Source organism: Trachypithecus francoisi, unplaced genomic scaffold (assembly GCF_009764315.1).
Source record: "Trachypithecus francoisi isolate TF-2019V2 unplaced genomic scaffold, Tfra_2.0 Lachesis_group15, whole genome shotgun sequence".
Classification (NCBI taxonomy): domain Eukaryota; kingdom Metazoa; phylum Chordata; class Mammalia; order Primates; family Cercopithecidae; genus Trachypithecus; species Trachypithecus francoisi.
The window spans coordinates 9,930,076-9,954,313 of NW_022681460.1; the positions used below are offsets into that span (position 1 = coordinate 9,930,076).

At 47.2% G+C, this 24,238-nt stretch overlaps 1 protein-coding gene across 1 annotated transcript in view; it reads right to left on the minus strand.

Moving 5' to 3' along the window:
• The window catches only part of SLC22A3 (solute carrier family 22 member 3), a 110,166-nt gene extending 86,209 nt beyond the window's left edge, over positions 1 to 23,957 (minus strand). The window contains exon 1 of the mRNA XM_033234284.1: positions 21,835 to 23,957. Coding sequence (XP_033090175.1) covers positions 21,835 to 22,263 — 429 coding nt within the window. The 5' untranslated portion in view covers positions 22,264 to 23,957. The remainder of the gene's footprint in view (positions 1 to 21,834) is intronic.
• Between the last annotated feature and the right edge of the window lie 281 nt (positions 23,958 to 24,238).

Genomic DNA, 24,238 nt, shown 5'->3' on the forward strand with positions numbered 1-24,238 from the left:
ACAGGGGTCCCTACAGAGTTGGAATTCTATTCCTGCCTTTCGCACAGCTGACGCTCTGGTGTGATACACAAGACCAGGTGTGAGGAGGTGAGTGAATGAATGGCAACCTCAAGGTCATCGGAGACCCTGGGAAGCACAGATTCTGTGGTGTGGCGGGGATGATGGAGATCACACTGGAGGAATGAGTGGAAGGTGAGAATGTAGAGATGATGACTGTGTCTATGACAGAGAATTGCAGGTGCTCAGCTGCAGAGGAACACAGGGATAAGGGACACTGCTCTAAATAGCAGGTGAACTTAAGCAGGTTTAAGTGTGGACGAACAAAGAACACCAGTGAAGGAGTGACTGAAGACAGGCATCAAAGGTGTGGTGGGCAGGTGGAAATCACCTGAGAAGCCAGGAGGGGTGGGGACCAGAGCACAGGTGAAAAATAAGCTTTCAACAGGGGGTGGTGTTATAGCTCTTCTGCTGTGGGGTTAGAAGGAAGCTATGGGAACAGAGATAGAGAAGTTGATTGTCCTGGTGCAGGACATTGAAGAAAGGTACTATTCCAAGTTTTCTGTTTTCTCAGGGAAGTGGAGAGTGAGTGGTTTGCTAAGAGTAGGGGGAGAGGGTATGAGTGGGGAGGGGCAGGTGGGAAGTTGGCAGAGAACAGAGTCTGGAGAGCCAGAGTGGACATCGGGACACTCAACACGACTGTCAGGCAACACCAGGACACCAGGAACTAGAGAGGATAGAGCAGCATGTGCTGGGAGTGGTGTCTCCAGCAGTGCTCTCAGCCCAGGCAGGACAGTAGGAAGGGCAGCGGGGCCACTGGAAGATATGGGCTGAAGAACTGGACCAGCAACCTATGCTGGATGGAGGAGGAAAAGGAGGAAAACTCAACAGAGAGGGTGCAGGGACATTATGGGTGAAGGTAGCTGAGTGGCATGAGGCTGGCACCGACTGCAGAGGTACAGGGGAGGGACCTGGGCCTCTTGTTCATGGCAGTGTCCCAGCACCTATAGCAGTGCCCCATCATCCACAATGTGTCTGGATGCCCTGACCACTCTATACTACCTCTCAAATGAACAAATTAGTGCATATCAGGCATGGCCCAAGGCAGGGCTTCCAAGACGACAGGAACACCACTTGGAGACAGCAGCGGAAGACACTGAAGAGCAGCATGGACTGTCAGGGCAGAGGAAGGTTCAGTTACATTCAAAATCTGCACATGGAGGTGCTATCAATGCCTGATGGGAGTATGTGCTGTTTTTATAGGACTCGCAAGTTGCAATAAAGGTATGCAAGTTGCAGTAGAGGGGAAAATGCTTCAGTGAAAGAAGCCATGTGATATGGTTTGGCTGTGTCCACCCAAATCTCATTTTGAATTCTAGTTCCCATAATCCCCACATGTTATGGGGGGAACCTGGTGGAAGATAATTGAATCATGGGGGCAGTTACCCCCATGCTGCTATTCTCATAATAGTGAATGAGTTCTCATGAGCTCTGATGGTTTTATAAGGAGCTTTTCCCCCTTTTGCTCAGCACTTTTTGCTGCCGTCATGTGAAGAAGGATGTGTTTGCTTCCCCTTCTACCATGGCTGTAAGTTTCCTGAGGCCTCCCCAGCCATGCAGAACCATGAGTCAATTAAACCTGTTTCCTTTATATATTAGCCAGTATTGGTTATAGCTTTATTAGCAGTATAAGAATCAACTAATATAGTAAATTGGTACTCCAGAGAATGGGGTGCTGCTATAAGGATACCCAAAAATGTGGAAGCAACTTTGGAACTAGGTAACAAGCAGAGATTGAAACAGTTTGGAGGGCTCAAAAGACAGGAAAATGTGGAAGAGTTTGGAACTTCCTAGAGACTTGGAGGGCTCAGAAGACAGGAAGATATGGGAAAGTTTGGAAGTTCCTAGAGACTTATTGAACTACTTTGACCAAAATGCTGATAGTGGACAATGAAATCCAGACTGAGGTGGTCTCAGTCCCAAGCCTTGGCAGCTTTCACGTGGTGTTGGTCCTGTGGGTTGGCAGAGGACAAGAATTGAGGTTCAGGAACCTCCACCTAGATTTCAAAGGATGTATGAAAACACATGGATGTCCAGGCAGATGTGTACTGGGGGGCACAGCCCTCATGGAGAACCTTTGCTAGGGCAGTGTGGAAAGGAAATGTGGGGTCAGAGCCCTCACACAGAGTCCCTACTAGGGTACTTCCTAGTGGAGCTGTGATAAGAGGGCCACTGTCCTCTAGAACCCAGAATGGATAGATCCACTGACAGCTTGCACTGTGTGCCTAGAAAAGCCACACACTCAACGCCAGCCATGAAGGTAGCTGGGAGGGGGACTGTACCCTGCACAGCCACAAGAGCAGTGCTGTCCAAGGCTGTGGGGGCCCATCTCTTGCCTCAGTGTGACCTGGATGTGGTTTGTAGCACCTTTATTTTGGCCAATTTTTCCCATTTGGCATGGTTGTATTTACCAAATGCCTGTATCCCCATTGTATCTAGGAAGTAACTAAATTATCTTCGGTTTTACAGGCTCATAGGTTGAAGGTACTTGCCTTGTCTCATGTGAGACTTTGGACTTGGACGTTTTAGTTAATGCTGGAATAAGTTAAGAATTTGGGGGACTGTTGGGAGGGCATGATTGTGTTTTGAGATGGGAGGACATAAGATTTGGGAGGGGACAGGGTGAAATGATATGGTTTGGCTGTGTTTCTACCCAAATCCCATCTTGAATTGTAGTTCTCATAATCCCCATGTGTCGTGGGGGGACCTGGTGGGAGGTAATTGAGTCATGGGGGTGGTTACCCCATGCTGCTGTGCTCATGATAGTGAGTGAGCTCTCATGGAATCTCATGGTTTTCTTTTCCCCCTTTTATTCAGCACTTCTCCTTGCTGCCACCATGTGAAGAAGGAAGTGTTTGCCTCCTCTTCCACCACGATTGTAAGTTTCCTGAGGCCTCCCAAACCATTCTGAACTGTGAGTCAATTAAACCTCTTTCCTTTATAAATTACCCAGTCTCAGGTATGTCTTTATTAGCAGCATGAGAAAGACTAATATACCGTGTCAGTGAGTATTAGCTGGATTTTAAAGAAGTGAACTTCTGATGACTTTCTTTGAAGAAAGCTACATTTTTCGTTCAAGTGTAAGGTTAGCCATCATCATCACAATGAAAAAATCACTAGCTAATACAAGCCTCCTTCTAGACCAGTGATCCTCAAAGTGTGGTCCTAAGACCTGGGACAACAACAACATCTGGGAATCGCAAGTGTTAGAAATGCCAATTTTCAGGCCCTACCCCAGAGCCACTCGATTAGAAACTCCAGCGAGGCACAGCAGTCTGGTTCCACAAGCCCTCTAGGTGACTCTGAGATCTAAAATCTAAGAGCCCTCAAGTCAGGTGGACTGGGACAGGACATTGGTTTAGGGTGAGGCAGACCTTGCAGGGAAACCATTTTTCATGATGTCTTCACTTGGGCGAGTCACAAAACTGCTCCCAGCCTCAATTCCACCCTTCAAAATAGGGAAAAATAATGACTTACCTCATGAGGCTATTTCTGATGCTGAAGACAGTTTAACATTTAAAACACCTGGAATGTATCTAGCTATTATGTCTTGTGACTAGAAATTTTCAGTAATCAAAATAACCCCTGAGAATACATTATCTCACACAGATTTAAAAACCTTAATGGTTCATGAATCAAGTGTGTTTTGTTACATAGTAAAAAAATCATTGATTTTACTATGTAAATACACTTACTATGTAAGCGTATTTTTTTTTACGTAGTAAAAAAGTAATTATATTGATATAAAACAATATAACCTCAATAAGGTAAAAGATAACGTGTACACTTTGAGCATAGCTATTAAAAGCTATAAATCAGATTACAACCTAAATGAAGCCATTGCCTTTTCAATGATTCATATGGAGGAAGGTAATTGTAGGTTTCGCATACTATTTCAGCCTAATTTATCATCTGATCCTGCTCTGAGCGATAGAGTCTTTTTGTTACAACAGTTTCCTAACTGAGGAATCCCCTCTGGTGCCAGAGGCTTGATTCTTCTCTAAACAGCCCCCTCTTTTCAGAGAGTCTTTTCCTTCACGTGGACAACTAGGTAACAATTTTGCTTAAGAGATGATCAATAGGTACTTAGTTTACTAACTATAGGTTTTGACAACCTCCCTCTATTGTGCCTTACGGAGAAACAATTTCGTGCCTGTTCCTTTACTGAAAACCCAATCCAATTTGTATACTTTAATTTCTGCATCTTTGACTTGTTCCTCAGAAATCCCATCAAGTTGAACAGCATGTCTGTAGTTATTGTCAAAACTGCACCCATCCACTCATCTGTGTCAAATGTGGTGCCACCACGAAGGCTGCTTCACACCTCCTGGTTCTGCATTTGGCAAAATAATATCCGAATTAGTTAAGAAGAAAGTGTAAGCCGCAGTAACTAAAAGCTCTCGCCTTCAGGGTCCCTATGCAGCCAGTCTTACCTTCCAACAACTCACCTACCACATGGAGTGCACAAATACGGTTGAAATCATACAGTCTGCACAAATGTATAACCCAGCCTTCTTCTTCCTTAATATACCATCAACATTTCTGTGTTATTTTATAAGCATGGTTTCCTCATCCCTGCAGTAACTATTTCAAATGACTACACCACATTTATTTAACCATATTCCCCCTCTATTACACATGCAAATAATTCACAACTTTTCATCATCATACATTTTCTGAATCATTTTTCTACTTGTGGGTCACTTAGGGTGACCAATTCTCCCAGTTTATCTAGGACTCTCCTGGTTTTAACACTGATAGTTCGTGTCCCAGGAAACCCCTTCACTCCCAGCAAGTGGGGACAGCTGGTTAGCCTGGGAAAGCCCCAGATGCAAGCCGAAGAAAGTAGGGCCGGCATGCTGAACAGAGTCATCAAGCAAAAACCCCCACAGACAAAGGTGGGTTTGAAGGCAGCCACTGTGCTGGGGTCAGGGACATGTCTAAGTAAGGTTTATGGAGCTGCCCCTTCAGGCGGACAAAAGATGGTGGCAGCGATGCAAGACATGCAGGCGCTTGGAAACAGAGAAGCAGCATTCTGCAGAGTGTGGCCTGGGAGGATCAGGGACAGGGTCTGTGCTCTGTCCTGTGGGGAGTGGGCAAGGATGGTGGTGGCTTGTTGGGACTCACCCCAGGCCACAGGAAAACCTCAACCTGGCCCCATCCAGCATTCAGAGCCAGCTGCAGGTGAATCTGAGCTGGGCACACGTCTGCCAGGGGAGACAACCGGAGCCTGAGGCTTCACCCAGGAGGGCCCTGCTCTTGTGAGCAGGCTGCCTGCACCTGGGAGAAGCTCGTGCCCCTAAAGAGGGGCACGGGGCCGGAGTCAGAGAGTCCTGCCTCACAGGTGTGCCGGTCACGTGGGACGCAGGAGGCCTTCGCGATGGGATCTTCCTAGACAAGGGGTCACGACAGAAGCCAGACTAGACCCAGCAGGGGCCGGCTCCAACCTCTGCTCCGCTTCCAGGTCACTTCCCTCACCTGAAACTCCCACCTGCTCTTCCAGCCTTGGCTCATCCCAGCTCCTGCTGGACACATCGCCCCCTTCCAGCCTCTTCTCAGACCTTCCACCGGGTTTAGGCCAAGACCCTCTCTCTCTGCTCCTTGGCAACACTGTGCGCACTGGGGCACCATGCCCCATGTCCGCCTGATACAGCTGCCTGCGCCCCCGGAAGCCCAACCTAGCCTCAGCTCTCAGCGGGCTCCAGGGCTGCCTGCGCTCAGTTAGAGATATCTCCGTCTCCGTCGGCCCAAAGGAGACCCTGGCAGGAGTGAAGGATCCCTGAGTCCCTGGATGGGACGTTCTCTGGCTCCCTGGCCCGGCCCAGCCCTGTCGGAGCTCTGAGCGCCCCGCTGCCGGCACCACCTCGAGCTCGGACCTCCTGCCCCACTGCTCCTGGGCGCAGGATTCCACGCTGGGGCCTCCTGGGTCCCCTCCGGGCGCCGGAGCGTGGGGGAACCCCCAATGCCAGAAGGCTCATGCCTTGGAGTTTTCCTCCTCTCCCCCACTGCACTGTCTGGCCTGCCCCCACCCACTGGGGCCCGGCCTCTCTGGACATCCCGCGGTGCCGCTCAGTCCCCTCTCTGTGGCGGTTCCCCGGAGAGTCTAACGCATGAAACAGCTTCCACGCCCTCGCTTCAGCCTCTGCTTCCCTGGAAACTCACATGGAGACACTACCATGCTAAAGAACCAAAAAGACAAACGGAAAGGGTGACCTAGAAAGGAAAGTGGTAAGAGGCCAGAGCGTTTGGTTTCAGGCAAGCCTGCGCCTACCCAGAAAACCACCAGAGCAGGCCCGGTGCGGTGGCTCACGCCTGTAATCCCAGCACTTTGGGAGGCCGAGACGGGGGGATCACGAGGTCAGGAGATCGAGACCATCCTGGTTAACACGGTGAAATCCCGTCTCTACTAAAACTACAAAGAAAAAAAAAATAGCCAGGCATGGTGGCGGGCACCTGTAGTGCCAGCTACTTGCAAGGCTGAGGCAGGAGAATTGGCGTGAATCCGGGAGGCGGAGCTTGCAGTGAGCTGAGACCGCGCCACTGCACTCCAGCCTGGGCGACAGAGCGAGACTCCGTCTCAAAAAAAAAAAAAAAGAAAGAAAGAAAAGAAAAAGCCGCCAGAGCAGAGTCCCGCAGAGGGTTTTGGACACGTCTGCTACCTTCTCTTCCTAACCAGGAAGCTGATGTGCTCCTTGAAGACAGAAGCAATCCCTGAAATTCTGAACCTGAGAACACATAAAAGCATCCTACAAACTGTGCATTATCCAAAAGAAAATCTGGGAATGCAACTACTAAATTTGGTGATTGAATTATCAGATTAATACCAGGTTTTTCAGATGGAAACTGAGAGGCATCTTCCATGTGACGTGTTCTGGGGTCGCAGCATCCCTGGGTGAGCCCTGAAATCTGTGCATTGTTCATCCCCGTTTTGCAGCCAGGTGACACCCACAGGTAAACAGCTCCTGGGAAGGCTTGGGTCAACTGTCCTAAGGGGATCAAAGTATCTGCAGTATTAGCACACTTAGGATGTATTTAGCCTGTGAGGCACAGGTGTATGCCACAGGTCACTTTAAATGATGTTCCATTGTACTCTCAAGTTACCAGACAGAAGCTGACCTAGTATTAGAAAGGGAAAACTCCCCAGACACACGCATTTCTTCATGTGCTTAGTGGTCTTTTCGAGAAGTTTCTTCTCATGAAAACTATCTCTATCCTTTTTTGATTCCTCTGCAAGACTTGCTATCTTTTACTTGTTGATTTACAGAACTTCTTTTCCTATTCTAGAGATGTCAGTTAATTACTTGTTGGTTCAGACATTGCAATTTCTTTTCCAACTCTCCTATCCTGCAGCTCCAGATTCTGGACAAGTTATTTAATCTCTCTGTATCTTCCTTCCTCCTCTAAAAAATATCTACGAAAATGGCACTTACCTCATCAAGTGGGTAGGATTGAGTTGAACAGATGTCAAGTATCTATAGCAGTGTTGAGCACACAGTGAACATTACTGAAGCCTTTGGTATGCATTGTATAACTCCCATAATGACCCTGATTAGAGTAGTATGGCTCTACTCAGTATCACCGTCGCATCCAATTAACTCTGCTAATGGTATCTGTCATGAGACAGAAATCTGATCTAATCTAGATAATCCATTTTTGGCTTATACTTTTCTTTAAAAGTCTTTCCCTGACCTTGTCATGTTTCTCTATATGTTCCTTCATTAATATTACCGTTTACTTTGACATTTAAGTCTTCAACCCCCTTCGAGTCCACTTTTGTACGTGGGGATAGGTGGATTGATTATTCTCCATATCCGACGAGTCATTACTTTTCTCAACACCAGTTAGCCAACAATCCATCCTCTCCCCGTGGACGTATGGGGCCATCCTTACTCTATATGATGTTCCCCTGGGTGAAGTCAGTTTCTGAGCGCTCTGATCTGTCCATTGGTCCACTTGTCTGGTCTTGTTCCAATACCATGTGTTCTGATTACTTTGGCTTAGAATTTCACTTTAATTTCTGGTAGAGGAAGCCCTCCTCCTACTCCCTACCCCCTCTTTTAAAATGATTTACCTGGTGCTGGGAAAATTGGCTAGCCACAAGTAGAAAGCTGAAACTGGATCCTTTCCTTACCCCTTATACGAAAATTAATTCAAGATGGATTAGAGACTTAAATGTTAGACCTAATACCATAAAAACCCTAGAAGAAAATCTAGGTAGTACCATTCAGGACATAGGCATGGGCAAGGACTTCATGTCTAAAACACCAAAAGCAACGGCAGCAAAAGCCAAAATTGACAAATGGGATCTCATTAAACTAAAGAGCTTTTGCACAGCAAAAGAAACTACCATCAGAGTGAACAGGCAACCTACAGAATGGGAGAAAATTTTTGCAACCTACTCATCTGACAAAGGGCTAATATCCAGAATCTACAAAGAACTCAAACAAATATACAAGAAAAAAACAAACAACCCCATCAAAAAGTGGGGAAAGGATATGAACAGACATTTCTCAAAAGAAGACATCCATACAGCCAACAGACACATGAAAAAATGCTCGTCATCACTCGCCATCAGAGAAATGCAAATCAAAACCACAATGAGATACCATCTCACACCAGTTAGAATGGCAATCATTAAGAAGTCAGGAAACAATAGATGTTGGAGAGGATGTGGAGAAATAGGAACACTTTTACACTGTTGGTGGGATTGTAAACTAGTTCAACCATTATGGAAAACAGTATGGCGATTCCTCAAGGATCTAGAACTAGATGTACCATATGACCCAGCCATCCCACTACTGGGTATATACCCAAAGGATTATAAATTACTCTACTACAAAGACACATGCACACGTATGTTTATTGCGGCACTATTCACAATAGCAAAGACTTGGAATCAACCCAAATGTCCATCTGTGACAGACTGGATTAAGAAAATGTGGCACATATACACCATGGAATACTATGCAGCCATCAAAAAGGATGAGTTTGCGTCCTTTGTAGGGACATGGATGCAGCTGGAAACCATCATTCTTAGCAAACTATCACAAGAAGAGAAAACCAAACACCGCATGTTCTCACTCATAGGTGGGAACTGAACAATGAGATCACTTGGACTCGGGAAGGGGAACATCACACACTGGGGCCTATCATGGGGAGGGGGGAGGAGGGAGGGATTGCATTGGGGAGTTATACATGATATAAATGTTATGCACATGTACCCTAGAACTTAAAGTATAATAAAAATAAAAAAAGAAAAAAAAAAAAAAACAAAAAACAAAAAAGGAAAAAAAGAAAAATGAAACAAAACAAAACAAAAAAAAAAAAAAAAAAATGATTTACCTGCTTCTGGGCCTTTATTCTTCCATATAAATGTTAGAATAACTCCCTTTGCCTCTTCTTCCCTTTAACTGATGACAAAGAGGAACATGGTTCCCAGCTCCATGATCACCCTATATTTTGTCACCAAGTCAATGATAGGTTAAGGTAAAAAGACTACATTTTGCAGGGGGAGGGGAAGTTAATAAATACAAATCTTATATCAGCATTAACTTAAATGCTTTTGCAAAGGGAAATAGAGCATGGACCTTCCTGAGACTGGTTTAGGAAAGGTGGCCTTGAAATGTACTTTTTTGGATGATGTTTTCTGGGTCAGGAGAGTACTTCAATTTGACTAATGCTGGACTTGGAAGCTTTTCTAGTAGTTGTTGTTTGTTTATTTTCTTAAGGGAAAGAGGTTTAATAAAAAGAGACTGAGAGAATGAAAAGGGAGATCAATATAGAGTAATTCAAATAATTTGTAGCTTGTATATATCTTTTTTTTTAAGACAGAGTCTTGCTCTTGTTGCTCAGGCTGGAGTGCAATGGTGTGGTTTCGGCTCACTGCAACCTCCACCTCTTCGGTTCAAGCGATTCTCCTGCCTCAGCCTCCTGAGTAGCTGGGATTACAGGAGCCTGCTACCACGGCTGACTAATTTTTGTATTTTTAGTAGAGACAGGGTTTCACCATGTTGTCCAGGCTGGTCTCAAACTCCTGACCTCAGGTGATCCACCCACTTCGGCCTCCCAAAGTGCTGGGATTACAGGCATGAGCCACTGCGCCCAGTCGCTTGTATTTATCTTTTATACTTTGACAGGTTGTATGGTTTAAAAAAAGAAAAATCATTTAAGTGAACTGTCTATGAAAGTTTAGTAAGGAAAAATAATTGTATAGCATGCTATCAAATAGGAATTGAAAACTATTATAAAAAGAATACTATGATTATAAATACTTGAAAAGTATATGAAATAACGTTTTTACAATTCCTCTAATAGTTGTAATAAGATAATGAGTTAAAGGTCATGTTGTACCAATGTGAAGTCCAAAAAAGGAGTCATAATTAATCTTTCTTAGACTCTGTTTACAAATGTTATTACAGTTCTTTACAGAAAATCTTCACATATAAAAAAAATCACTGTTCAAACATAGACTACCTGTTGAAATGCAGAGTATATAGAATATAGGTCAGCAGCGTCCATTGTGACTGCTTCTTGAACAAGGTTGGATTTCAACCCTATCACCGATTTTCTGTTGCTTTTATCTCCTGGTTTTGTGACGTATCAAATCCATAAGGCTAGATTTAATTACAGCTTTCTATTGCTTCATAACATAGCCTGTTTGATGTAGACCATTAATGAAACTGCAGGGTCTCCTTTTGGCCAAAAAATCCAGATGCTAAGATGTCTTTTTTTGATATATCCCTTTTTGCTGAACACCATAAGCTCTCTTTCCCTAATTTTAAATTTAGTATGATTGATTATTAAATGTACTATGTTTTCTGGTAATTAAGGAAGAAAACAAGTTTCTAAGCAGGAAATGAATACTGATAACTGTAAGCATAAATGGAGTATATTATAACATGGCATTTTGTTCCCATTGGATATTAGACTACTTTCATGAATTAAGTTTTAGTGTCTATTCAATATTATGAGAATTGGAATGCTCAATATATAAAGCACTTTAGTCCAAATTTACCTCAACCCTAACCTAAAGCTCAACATTCATAATTAACTCCCCCACCATAACTGCTGTGTCTTCATTTCATAGATTTGGATTTGGGATGGGGGAGTATTTTCTTTGAGGTCAGATTCTCGTAGCAACACAAGCAAACTGTGATCTGATGTTTTCATTGCCTATAGGACCATTGCAACTGCCCACCAACAACCTAAGGCAAATTTGTCTTATTGACCCAACTAGAATATAGGCATGAGCCAGATGGGTGCCTTTCTAACCACCATAAGGCACCTTTGGGGCACCTTTTGTTGTCCATATTTATTGAAAGATTTCCAGGCTCATGAGAAAACATGGGATGGAGTTCAAGTCCCGCAGTCCCACAGCTGAGTCTTCAGCCCCCACTGAGCTCTGATCTAGTCCTGTCCTGGGATTTCCTGGTTTTAGGAAAGTCCAGGGCTCTGTCCCAGCGTTCCTCTGCTCAGACTGCAATTGGAAAGAAGTGTGGGGTTCTGAGCGAGTCTACGTCCAGCAACCCCAGACCAGACCAGGCAAGGGGAGGACTTGGGCACTACAGGTAGTGACAAAGAGCAAGAAGGAGGGGACTGGCATGTGCCCAGAACCTTCCACATGCTCAGCAGTTCCTGCATGTTTCTCATTTGTCCCCAGAGCCACCTGGATGGGGGGCATCGTTCACTCTATATCACAACTGAATCCATGGGGGCTTGAGAAATCTTGCCAAATCAGGCAGCTCTGACTTCTATCCTGGGCCTTTCCCTAGTTTTCATTACTAAGCTCCAGTTTATACCAGCTCCTGAGAGTGGACCCAGGCCACATCCTTAGTATTGGAATCTTGGTGCCCTGCCTAAAGCCTACTTCCCTCAGCCCTAGGGGCTTGCCATCTGCCTGAATTTCCAAGCCCAAGCTACCTCTCTGAGTCAACTTCCTCAGTATCTGTTGTCAGCATCTATGATCATCACCAGCTACTTCCATATCTCAGACGACAGGACAAGCACTTTGAATGCCTTATTTACATACGTATTCCCCCTAAAACCAGGGAAATCTCAGGACTGGGCTAGTCCAGAGCTCAGAAACCCTCAAATTCAGCCATTTGCTTATATCCACAAAACTAGGAAGTCTACGTTCTTAGCCACCTATTTGCCTTAGCAATACACTACACTAAACCAGTTTGGATCTAAAATTTGATCACTTTTTCACAAAACTTTGCAACAATAAATTGTTATTATCTAATGATCTCTGGAGTTGATAAATAGAAAGACAATTTTATTTGGTTTTATAATGTATTCAACTTGGTTGGATTTAAAATAAAAATTATTGTGTATGCTCTATTAGATACAGACTGGATAGGGAATTGTAGCAATCTTACAAGGATGCTAGGGGCTGACAAAAGATGTGATAAATTTGTCACACAATTTCTCACTAACTGCCACACAGGAAGATCAAGAACCTCTGTGGGAAAGGTTCCTGGAACACCTCCTTACACCCTAATAACTTGGACATTTATATATTTGATTTTTTTTAAAGTTGATGCCAAATTAATCTGAATTAGTTTCAATCTAATTTTCTCCTCTACCTTGAATAGTTAATGTTTTTAACTATCCAGGCAACTTCTCTATGGGTATTTGCATTAAAATATTCATTTGTGAACAATTAAAGGCATTCGTTTCTCAACAGATATTTGCAGTGATTGCTTTTTAAAACATCATCAATATTAAATGTGCAGGCTGTTTTCACCATGACCGCTTAATCCCCACAAATGTGCTATCAACAGTTTTTAGTATAGGAGCTCCTGGCACCTTGTCCCTTCGGTTTCTGTCTCAGAAGCATCAGCTTACGACGTCCCTCCCCACTAGCCTGGAAACACACATGTTGTCTTTCATTCTGTGCCGTCGGTTGCCCAAAGCTTCCCGTTGGCAGAAGTGCCATGAAATCAGAGCCATCCTGTGCGTATGCTGGGCAGACGCAGCAACTGGGAAAGGCCTCTGAGACACTTTGCCATGTTGGGACCAGTGGTCTCTGTTAACATGGAAAGACTTGCTTATCACTTGGTCATTTCCATGGCTGGTGCCCTATAGCGATCCTATGAGAGAGGTCACCTGCCCTTCCAGAACTGAGTTTGAAAGCAGAGTAGGTGCTTTTGTTTCTCAGGTCCAGGCTTGTGCCTATCCTTGTTCTGTCCAGCAGTTTCCACCATGCTCACAGCCAAGGACAAGTCCCCTCCTTGGACTCTACAGGGCACTAGGATCCAGAGTAGATGTTAAGGAAGGTGGGACAGATGCCTGCCCCAGAATTGTGTAAATCACATTTATTTATTCACTTTCTTCTAAGCCCCTACACTTCACCCCTCACTAATTTTCTCTATTATCACACAAGTACTAGCCGCAGAGTTATTTTGTTTAATTACCAACACAAAGAGAAGTAAGAGCATGGTAACCCTTAAAAAGTTGTTACTGACCTGACCCAGATAAAACAGTATTAGCCATCATTTGACAAGCTCAGCAGTCATTTATCACTTTAAAAAGCTACACCAAAGACCATTAAAACTTTGCTTTTTCCTCACAGAATATAAACAAACTTCCTTTCTTGGTTATGGTTTAAGAGTGGGGGGAAAACTGGGGCAGAATGTTGGAAAGGTTTTATTCTGTTTTGGAAGGTAGGTGGTGTTTGCTCCCCACTCCACAGCCATGAAGTGGGCAGCGCTGCGCCCTGGGAGCTGCTCAGCCCAGGCCCCTCAGTGCTCCTCACTGCACCGGGCCTTGCACCTGTGCCCAACTGCCCTGGAGCAGGCTCGGCTGATGACACAGACTACTGTGCAGTGCCAGGACAGCTAGGAAAAGTCTCTTCGGCCCAATGGACGTCAGCACATTAAAATTATGGCCCCAAAGAGCCAGCAGTTCTATTCCTTCCTGTTCCTTTCATGTTCCAGGTCACATCCCTTACATTAAGATTCTGCGGACACAGACTCCATGAGCAGATAGGACTCGAGTGAAGTGGAGGCGTGTTTTCCCCCTGCTTCAGAGGTCTGTGGGGGGCCATGGCCGCGATGACTGTTCACCCTGTGACTGATCACACCTCGTGGATGCAAGGCTAAGGATGACACAAGGAATTGGTGTTAGAGGTCAACAGGAAGCAACACCATCGGTAGATGGCCTGGGTTAATCTCTGAAAGCCAGTTCCAGGGTTGGCCTAGTCATGGTCATAAAAAGCATTACATGTGCCAAGGAATCCCTTTCTCATTCATTCATTAATTTAATAACCAATATTTGCCAAACACTGCATTAGGCTCCGAGGACAGAGTGCCGGCCTCCAGCACCCCAGAGTCTGAGGCAGTGAGCACAAGATGAGTACAGCAAAGGCAGCTAGACAGAGAAACGAAGCCAAGCCCAGCCCTGGGTGGAGGTGGCAGTGGGGCAGGTGTTTCTGGAATAGGTGTGTGTAAAGGTACAAAATGGAACAGCCTCATGAGGAAAGACAGGGTTTTTTTGTTTGTTTTTTGTTTTGTTTTGTTTTGTGTTTTGAGACACAGTCTCGCTCTGTCGCCCAGGCTGGAGTGCAGTGGCACCATCTCGGCTCATTGCAAGCTCTGCCTCCTGGGTTCACTCCATTCTCCTGCCTCAGCCTCCCCAGTAGCTGGGACAGCAGATGCCCGCCACCACGCCCCACAAATTGTTTTTGTTTTTTTTTAGTAGAGACGGGGTTTCATGATGTTAGCCAGGATGGTCTCGATCTCCTGACCTCATGATCTGCCCACCTCTGCCTCCCAAAGTGCTGGGATTACAGGTGTGAGCCACCGTGCCCGGCCGAGGAAAGACAGGTATTTTGAGGAAAGGAAAGAAAATAGCGCACACAAGAGCCCAAGGGGAAGACAGCTGTGGCACGTGTCCCAGGGTGACCTCCTGGAGAGTGGAAGCCCCGGGTCCCCAGAGAGGGAAAAGCCTCTATAGGCAGAGACATGGGGTGGAGGCACGGAGACCTTGTGTACCAGACCCAGGGGAGGATGCTCTTAGAGGCACCAGCCTGCATACCATTTTATCAGGTGCCTGCAGCCTTGTGACCTGTGCCCTACCAGGAAGCACACTAAAATGCTGTATGAGTCAGAGCAGCCTAACAGTAAGAGCTGCAACAAGCAATCTCCCAAGTTGCAGTTGCGTAACACAATAAAGCTTATTTCTTATTCGCAATCCCATATTCCTGTGCAGATGAATTGGTGGGGAGGGGAGGTATGGGGCTCCTGCCCTCCTTGCATGCTTCCAGGAACCCCTATCCTTCCATGGAAGAACTCCACCATCCTCTAGGGACTGCAGGAGAAAGGTCGCTCTGGCTCCAGTTCCACATTTGCTTCCCCAACATTGGTGACCAAGCCTCAGACATGTGGCTTCTCTAACTTCAAGGGAAGCTGGGAAATATGACCTACCTGTGGGGTCCATGGGAAAGTATTGGTATTCTCAGCCTCTAGAGCAAATTAGTGTCCGAGATACTTTATTTTATTTTTCAGAGACAGAGTCTTCCTCTGTCACCCAGGCTGGAGTACAGTGGCATAGTTCAACCTCCTGGGTTCAACCTCCCGAGGAGATAGGACTACAGGCATGCATCACCACACTCGGCTAATTTTTTTTTTTAATTTTTAAAATATCTTTGTATAGGCCGGGCGCGGTGGCTCAAGCCTGTAATCCCAGCACTTTGGGAGGCCGAGACAGGCGGATCACGAGGTCAGGAGATCGAGACCATCCTGGCTAACCCGGTGAAACCCCATCTCTACTAAAAAATACAATAAAACTAGCCAGGAAAGGTGGCGGGCACCTGTAGTCCCAGCTACTGAGGAGGCTGAGGCAGGAGAATGGTGTAAACCCGGGAGGCAGAGCTTGCAGTGAGCTGAGATCCAGCCACTGCACTCCAGCCTGGGTGACAGAGTGAGACTCCGTCTCAAAAAAAAAAAAAATCTTTGTATAGATGGAGTCTCACTATGTTGCCTAGGCTGGCCTCAGACTCCTGGGATTACAGGCATGAACCACCACACCTGGCCAAGGGTTTGACTATTTATATTTAAGACAAATTTATCAGTGATTTATTATGCTAGACCAGGGATCAGTGAACTTACAGCTCCAGGGTCAAATCTGGCCCATAGCCTGTTCCTTCCCTCCCTCCCAACTCCCACCTGGCTTAAGGGTCTTTATGTGTTCACAGGAACCAACCGTACTGAGCGCAACCTATGACTAGGCACAATGGCAGGCACTTTGCATGCATATTTCAAGCCAGTTGCTAAGGCTGGCATTCTTGCACCCGTTCTAGTGCTGAGGAAACTGAGGCTCAGGCAGATGCTCAGTTGACTTGCCCTTCAGGTTAATAAATAGAGGAGCTGGGATTTAGGACAAGATTTATCTGACACCAAAGGACATGTGTATTCTTTCCACTCTACTAAGATGCCAATGCCAAAAATAACCCGTGGGTCCAAAAGTACAGATGTCTCTACAACATCTGTTGGAGTCCCCTACCTTTGCCCAAAGCTCCTTTCTGAGGTTTACCAAGATTCCCAGAAAATGTGGTTCAGCTGTGGGCTTCCCCGCTCCCCAGTTAATCCCAGGATTTTATCATCAGTTGCCCATCCCTGGAGAGCTCAAAGCTTTCTGAAAATAAGCAGCAGCATTTCACCTGATAAGATTTGGGATCCCTGTCTGAGGATAAAGGGATAATGTCCCCCCCAAGAGTCTCCAGGGTGTGCTTGGTGGAACTAGCACTTCTCTCCCAGTCATTATATTCTCGTCATGCTCCTCATTAAGAAACACCCAGCTCGTCTCTCTGTGTGGTCCATGGACCATCTGAAAGGGCCCTAGATGTTTGTGAAAAAGGAAAATTCCTGAACTCCAACCCTCATCTTTTGATTCCAAACCCTGTATGTGCGACCCAAGAATGCGCACCAACCACTGCCCCTGAAGGCACAAAATAAATGGGTGCAGAGGAAATAATGAAGATGAGAGAGTGTGAGAATGGAACATCTTTTCCCTCATATTTTCCTCTTGGACTCCTTGTACTCTGAGGCTGAGGTTAAGGTCAATGTACTTTCTGCCCCAGTTCACCCCTCTGTCCCATCAGAGGGTGGTACCCTTTACCGCACCCACAGCCACTGTCATCACATTATCTCTGCAATTTTCCCTGCCAAGCTTCACACTGTTTGGAGAAAGACTCATGTATCTTTCTATCCCCAGCCTAGCCCAGTGCCTACAATATAACAAATGCTAAATAAACCTCAGCTGAACTGCTGTTGATACTCCAAAATATCAGCTGCCAGAGAGGAGCGGGAGATACACTTGCATACTCTCATAATGAAGATCTTTATTTTAAATATTTTCCTTGTTCTGAGGTCCAGAAAGCATTGCTGCATGAATCTGTTTGGCCATTCTGCTGCCTAGACCAAGAATCAGACACCTAGTGGGGTGGCTGTTCACTCGTTCACTTGAGTCCTGCTTTCATTCCGTTTAAAAATAAACTAATTAGGCCAGGTGCAGTGGCTCATGCCTGTAATCCCAGCACTTTGGGAGGCCGAGGCGGGCAGATCACCTGAGGTCGGGAGTTCCAGGCCAGCCTGGCCAATATGGTGAACTCCTGTCTCTACTAAAAATACAAAAATTAGCCAGGCGGGGTGGCGGACACCTGTAATCCCATCTACTCGGGAGGCTGAGGCAGGAGAATTGCTTGAACCCGGGAGGCAAGGTTGCAGGCAGTGAGTCGAGATTGCGCCACTGCACTCCAGGCTGGGCGACACAGCGAGACTTTGTCAAAAAATAAAAATAAAAATAAACAAAAAACAAAATTTAAAAAGCCTATTACACTATTAAAACACTTTTGTTGTCATCAGCAGAAAGGACTAGGTACTTTGAGGTACAAGAGTCAACATAAAATACAATTTTTGTTGAATTGTTGATGTTTCAGAAAGTATGGGAAAGACGCACTCTTCTACTAAAAACAAACAATGGAATCAGTTTTTATAGATTCAGCTAGGTCCTCTGGAAGGGAAAAAGTGATTCCAAGTCAAAATGATCTGAAAAGGAAAAACAAATGTGATTCAGTCTATTTTTAAAGGTGTTCTGAAGCCCTGCTCTGAGTGATAGCCTAGGGCGAAGCTCTTTTTTTTCATCCATGGCATATTAGCAAGCATTGAAAAATCCTAACATCAATCTTGAAGATACTCCCTGGGCAGTGAATTGAAATATTTGGGACAGGGGGTCAGACTCGCTTCTCTGCAATACATCGCATTTTATTCTGCCCAATATCTGACAACAAGATAAGACCGAGACTCAGACATTGGAAAAGTCTCCATTGAGGAAGTTCAATGTAGGTGATAAATCCATTGCCTCGAGTGGGAGACACGAATGGGGAGTCGGCCATAAAGCGCTGTGCACTTGGCACTGATTTCTGACTTAGTGTCTTAGAACGATCTCAAGTTGTAAGATGCGAAGAGGGTGTATGAGATTAAAATGACTATTTTGCAACTTGCACCTCAGGAGGCTAGAGAACCATTCCCACCAAATGAAAGCACAGCCTTCCCTTCTGCCAGTCTGGCTGATTGTGGATCCTGACACCATAAAATGAAATAAAATAGCCCATTGGGGGACCTTGATAGTAAGAAAATAAATACAAAATTTCAACAAGGTTTCTGCAGGTTATAAACAGTGAGAGATCTGAGTACCACGTTTCATTGACTTGTTTGAAGGATTTTGACCACTTTATGGAAGAAAGTGGACTGACTTACAATCAAGGCCCCCGGATTTGAATCCATTTTGGCTACATAAATGGCATGGGACCCTGGAAGGTCCCCAGGTTTCTCTTCTGTAATGCCAGGACAATGATTCCTCTCCCACCATGGTGCATGGATGAAATATTATAGCTATATGGAGGCATTCTGGAGTCTGGTCATCCCGCCCACTTTGTAAACTCTCCCAATTCACCCCTTTGCATGATTTATACATTAGCCTTCAAGTTTATAAAAATACACTGGATACATAATGTTAGTGGAAGATGTAACTACAGTTCCTTTCATCAGACAGAATTTGAAAGAAAAAAATTAGTCGAACCAAAGACAGCAAATTAGCTACGCAGAATTCAGAGAGTGGCTGACTTGTTTTGGATACTTGAACTTTATGAATAGATGGGGGTTTTCCTCTTGAGAATCCAAATGTGAAAAACAAACCAAAAGAAGCACAAAACTATTTGCGATTTAAAAAAGAGGCCGGGCGCGGTGGCTCACACCTGTGATCCCAGCACTTTGGGAGGCTGAGGCGGGCAGATCATGAGGTCAGGAGATTGATACCATCCTGGCTAACATGGTGAAAACTCGTCTCTACTAAAAATACAAAAAATTAGCCGGGCATGGTGGTGATCACCTGCAGTCCCAGCTACTCAGGAGGCTGAGGCAGGAGAATGGAGTGAACCTAGGAGGCATAGCTTGCAGTGAGCCACTGCACTCTAGCTTGGGAGACAGAGCGAGACTCTGTCTCAAAACAAAACAAAACAAAAAAAACCAGAATCTCTCCAATATATTTCAAAAACTTTTTTGAGGTTTTAAGGGGTACATTCCTAATATCATTTTACTTTCTTAAAGATTTTTAAATCATTGTTCTGGGCACACCAAACAGTAACCGGGTGGTGACCCTGATGGTATTTGGGGCATTGTAAAGGGCTGAATCCAATGGCTAATTTTACAGATGAAAAAAGCCCAGAGAGGGCGAGTAACTTACCCAAGCCATACAGCCAGCTGGCGACTGAGCCAGCCCCTGACCCTCCATCATTGCACACCGCATTTTAGGAGCCACTGATCTTCATAAAATTACCTTATTGTAACCCCAGAATGCTAGTAACCCTGCAACCCCAGAATGCTTCCAAAGTATCTGTGGGAACATTAAATTACAGATTTTTATGTCTGTCTTCTTTGATGTCCATGGATCATGCTCACTCATGCAAACCTCACTTGAGCACTTTTTGAGGCTCATTTTATTCTTCATCTTTAAATGTCTTCAAAAATCAGCTGTCTGCCCTCCATGTGGGTCTTCTGGTTCACTTGGGAAGTAAGCACTAGGCAGCGCTGCTGAGTGGAGTGGAAGGAGCCACCTAACAGACGTGACTCGCAGAGAGAATGCCCTCTCTCACCCAAGTCCATGCCCTGTCCCTTGGACTGTGAAATCCCTAACAAGACCATCACCGATTATAAAGTAGTCCTCAGCCTTACCACGGATTAAGTAGAAATTAAAGATCCCAAACACACATGTATTGCCTAGTTGTCCTGCCAGAGGGTTTTATCCTGAGATAACTCAGCATAGAGCCACTCAGTGTGCTAACACACTTGTCTATAGCATTACAGAAACACCCCGAACACACATACACATTGCCTGGCCGTCCTGCCAGGCAGTTTTATCCCTGGAGCACTTAGCATAGAGCCATCCACTGTGCTAACACACCAGCACATGACATTAGAGAAAGATCCCAAACACATATACACATCGCCTGGCTGTCCTGCCAGGGGTTTTATCCCTGGAGCACTTAGCATAGAGCCATCCACTGTGCTAACACACCAGCACATGGTGTTATAAAACATACACAATTGCAACCACCGGCACTCCCAGCTGCAGTGAGATAAGCTCACCAGACCAACAGCAACAGCGGCAGGAAGGGCACTCCTACCTCCTAACCCAGTGTTTTCCCCACTAGTAGGCCATTTTTAAAAGTTTATCGCAAAAAAGGACAAATCTTTTTTTCCTAATGTACCTGATCACATTCAATCATTTTTTTAAATTAACTTAAGCTGTGATTGTAGACAAAGCTCAATAAAACTGCTCATCCCTGCAACCCATGCTCAGCTGAGGCCGTTTCTGAGTTCTGATTATTACAAAGTGACTCTGCTCTATATCTGGACCTCGCAGAGAGGCAATCTTCCATTTCAGCAAGGATGCAGAAACAGATTACTGAGGCCAAGGGTGAAGGAAGTTCCCCTAACTTCCAAATGCAGTGACTGCCCAAACTGTGGGGATCGCCTCCGCCCACCCCTCCCCCCTCCCGCAGCAGCCCCCACCTGTAAATGGTTTGGGGATTTGCGTTGGAAGGCTGTGGCCCTCCCGCTGTGTTCCTGCGATGTACTACCAGAAACAAACTAAAATTTATGCAGTACTTCAGTTTTCCCAGCGTCTCTCAGATGTTGCTCTTGGCCCGAAAGCAATTTTACCAAAACCATTTCCCGGGAAAACCTCGACCTTTGTCCCCTTGCATTTTGGGTAACCATCTGGGCAAATGGAAAAAGCTGCCGCTGCCTTCAAACGTTGGTTCCCCCTATCCTTTGCCCCTGGAGACCACAAGCGAATTCGGAAATACCAAGGTCGCTCGCCCCACAGACTGACGTTCCCTATCGCGCGCCAAACCGTAATTTCCAATGACCGCGCCCGCACATCTCAAAGATGACGCGGTGCTGGATCTTTGACTTCTTGAGCAGGCGTGCGCCAGGCGTCTAGAACTCGGCTTCGATGAAAGTTTTTGTTCACACTCGAAACCAAACTATCTGTGCATTAACTCACGGGCTCTGGCAAATAATGAAAGGCTTTTTCCCAGCATTTACGACGCGGCACTTCCAAGGGTGCGCTGAATCCTGCCTGTCCCCAGAGGCAGCCGACCGGTCCCGTCTCCACCGACCTCCCCCGGCGGCCAGCGTCTCACACGAGGCGTGTCCGCCTGGGAGCCAGCATCGTCCTCTCCCGCCGGCTTCCAAAGGGCCGGGGCACCCTTACCTCGCTGACGATGGTGGAGTGGGCCTGGGCGTAGCGCCAGCCGCCGCGGCACGGCACAAGGGGCGCCGAACGGTTGGGGAAGGCGGCGAGTGGGTCCGCGCAGCCGAGCGCGCTAGTGGCGGCTGCGCTGTAGTTGGCCGCCTCCAGGAGGTAGCGCTGGCAGCGGCCGCGGCGCTCGCGGGGCTCGGGGCCGCGGGAGACGGGTGCCGTGCGGTTCCACTCCTCCTCCGGGCTCCAGCCGCATCGCTCAGCCAGCGCCGCGGCACTTGGCCCGCGGCACCAGTAGTGGTCGGGCTGCGTGCCCAGGAAGACCACGCCGACGAAGAGGAAGGCGAAGGTGATGCCCGTCAGGCACAGCAGCAGGAACACGCGCCTCTGGAAGCGCCCGAACTCGCCCGCCCGCTGCAGCGCCTCGTCGAAGGACGGCATGGTGCGCCCGCCGCCCGCCGCCCGCAGCCGGCGCCTCGAAGTGACCCGCGGGCCCAGCCGGCGGCCTCTCTCTACTCCGCCGCCTCCCCCGCGCCACCCGCCTCACTCGCCCTGGCGCGGTGCCGGCTGCTGCCGCTCCTCCTGCCCCCCGCCTCCCTTTCCCGGGCGCCCGCAGCAGCCCCGGGCCACAGGTCGCCGGAGGGACGGCCGCGAGCCCGGCGCACCCAGCTGGGTGGGCGCGCGGTGGGGCCCGGGCGACGCGGCCTGACTACGCGCTAGGGAGCGCCAGGGACTCGGCCTGGGACCGCGAGTGACGGACGCAACCTCAGGCCTGGCGCGGAGCTCCTTTTGGTCCCTGCCAGCAGCCTGCTCTGCAGTCAGCCCCAGGTCGGGCTGCAGAATAAGAAAGTTCCAGGGTCACCCGACCACTCCCAGAACTTCTGGGACCCAATCTCTCAGCAGGCCGGAGTGCAGCCCGGGGACTAAGGACGCGCGCGCCCCGGGTCCAGTGCCTGTACCCGGGAGAGCCCCCCTCCAGCCCTTGGCCCTTGCGCATGCAGAGGCCTCCTGCGCCCATGTGGGGCAGGGCAAGGCGGGGCAACCCTTTCCCAGCACAGCGCTGGCCATCGCCGTCGACCCATCGAGAGCTACAGCTGGGATTTGATCACCCAACTTTCCCCAGAGGGCAGCCGGGCAACCCATGCAGGCGAAGGGACTTGTTCAGCATCCAGGAGGTTTGGGGTGAGAAGGGATCGCCTCAAAGCCAGGCCTGATGCAGACCTCCTTCGCCAGGGCCTTCCCACCTACCCTCGGTCTGAACGCCAGGGAAGGGTGTTGGTGGTTGGTTTGAATCCTGGTTTTTCCACTTACTTATTGCTCCTGCCGATTCAGCAGAATTCGATCAGAACTTTCCCCGCCCAGGCTGCCCAGGCTGCTGGGTCCACGCAAGGACGCTAGGACGTCCCTGGGCCGGGTCGCGGTCCCCCCACTCCCCCACGTTATCGGCCCACGTTCTGCCTTTAGCAAGACCCTGGAAGGACTTGCGGTTCCTCCTCCGGAACAAGGAGTCCGAAGCCAGGCTGCTTGGATTCAGACTGGCCTCATACCCTCACCAGCAGTTTCAACTGCCTGCTAGACCCCAGACTCAGTCTGTCCCCTCCAAACCAGCTCCCCTTTCCTGCCCTACCTTTCGGTGCAACCATGTCCTGGGCCCAGACTCAGAACCTCAGTATGGCGGGAACACCCCTCACTCCTCAGGCCTGTACTCTTAGGTCACCTCGGCTTGGAACCCCTTTTGCCGATGTTGGGGCTCAGAAAACAGTACACCAAAATAGAGGCCTCAGAAGCAGTCTCCTGTCTCTCGGTCGCATTCTCCGCCAGGCTAGCCATCGAAACCAGAACACTTTTCCCCAAAGCCAGTCATAAAACAAAAATATCACTGAGATTTTCCCTCACTTGTCTGTGTGAAAACTGGCCATAAGGAAATCACCTGTTCTACCTTGTTGATTGTAGTCCTAAGATCCCCCATGCCACAGAAGGACTTGCCTCTTACCCAGAAGGAAAAAAGGCTGCTCAGAGAGGCCAAGAAGAATCTAGAGCGACCAGCCTTGCTGGGTTTCCCCACTCAGTATCGGCATTAGATCACACCCTTTTGGTCCAATCCTATTTGGACATGGCTATCCATATTTTGTTGAACCTAAGCATAATAGTAGGCAATTTCCCCTGCATCTTTGGACCTTCATTCTGAAGGCCCCCTGTACACCTTAAATAAATGAGTACACCTTTTCTTCTGGTCATCTGCCTCTTTTCTGTGAATTTTCAGGGAACTTTGACCAGTCAACAACCCACTCCAACCTCTGCACACATGAGCACATTCCTGCCTTTCCTGCTTTGTCTCCAAAGCACTTATTGTCATCTAACATAGGTATGTTTTTATTCATTTATCATATATTTATATTTATACTTATTCATTTTA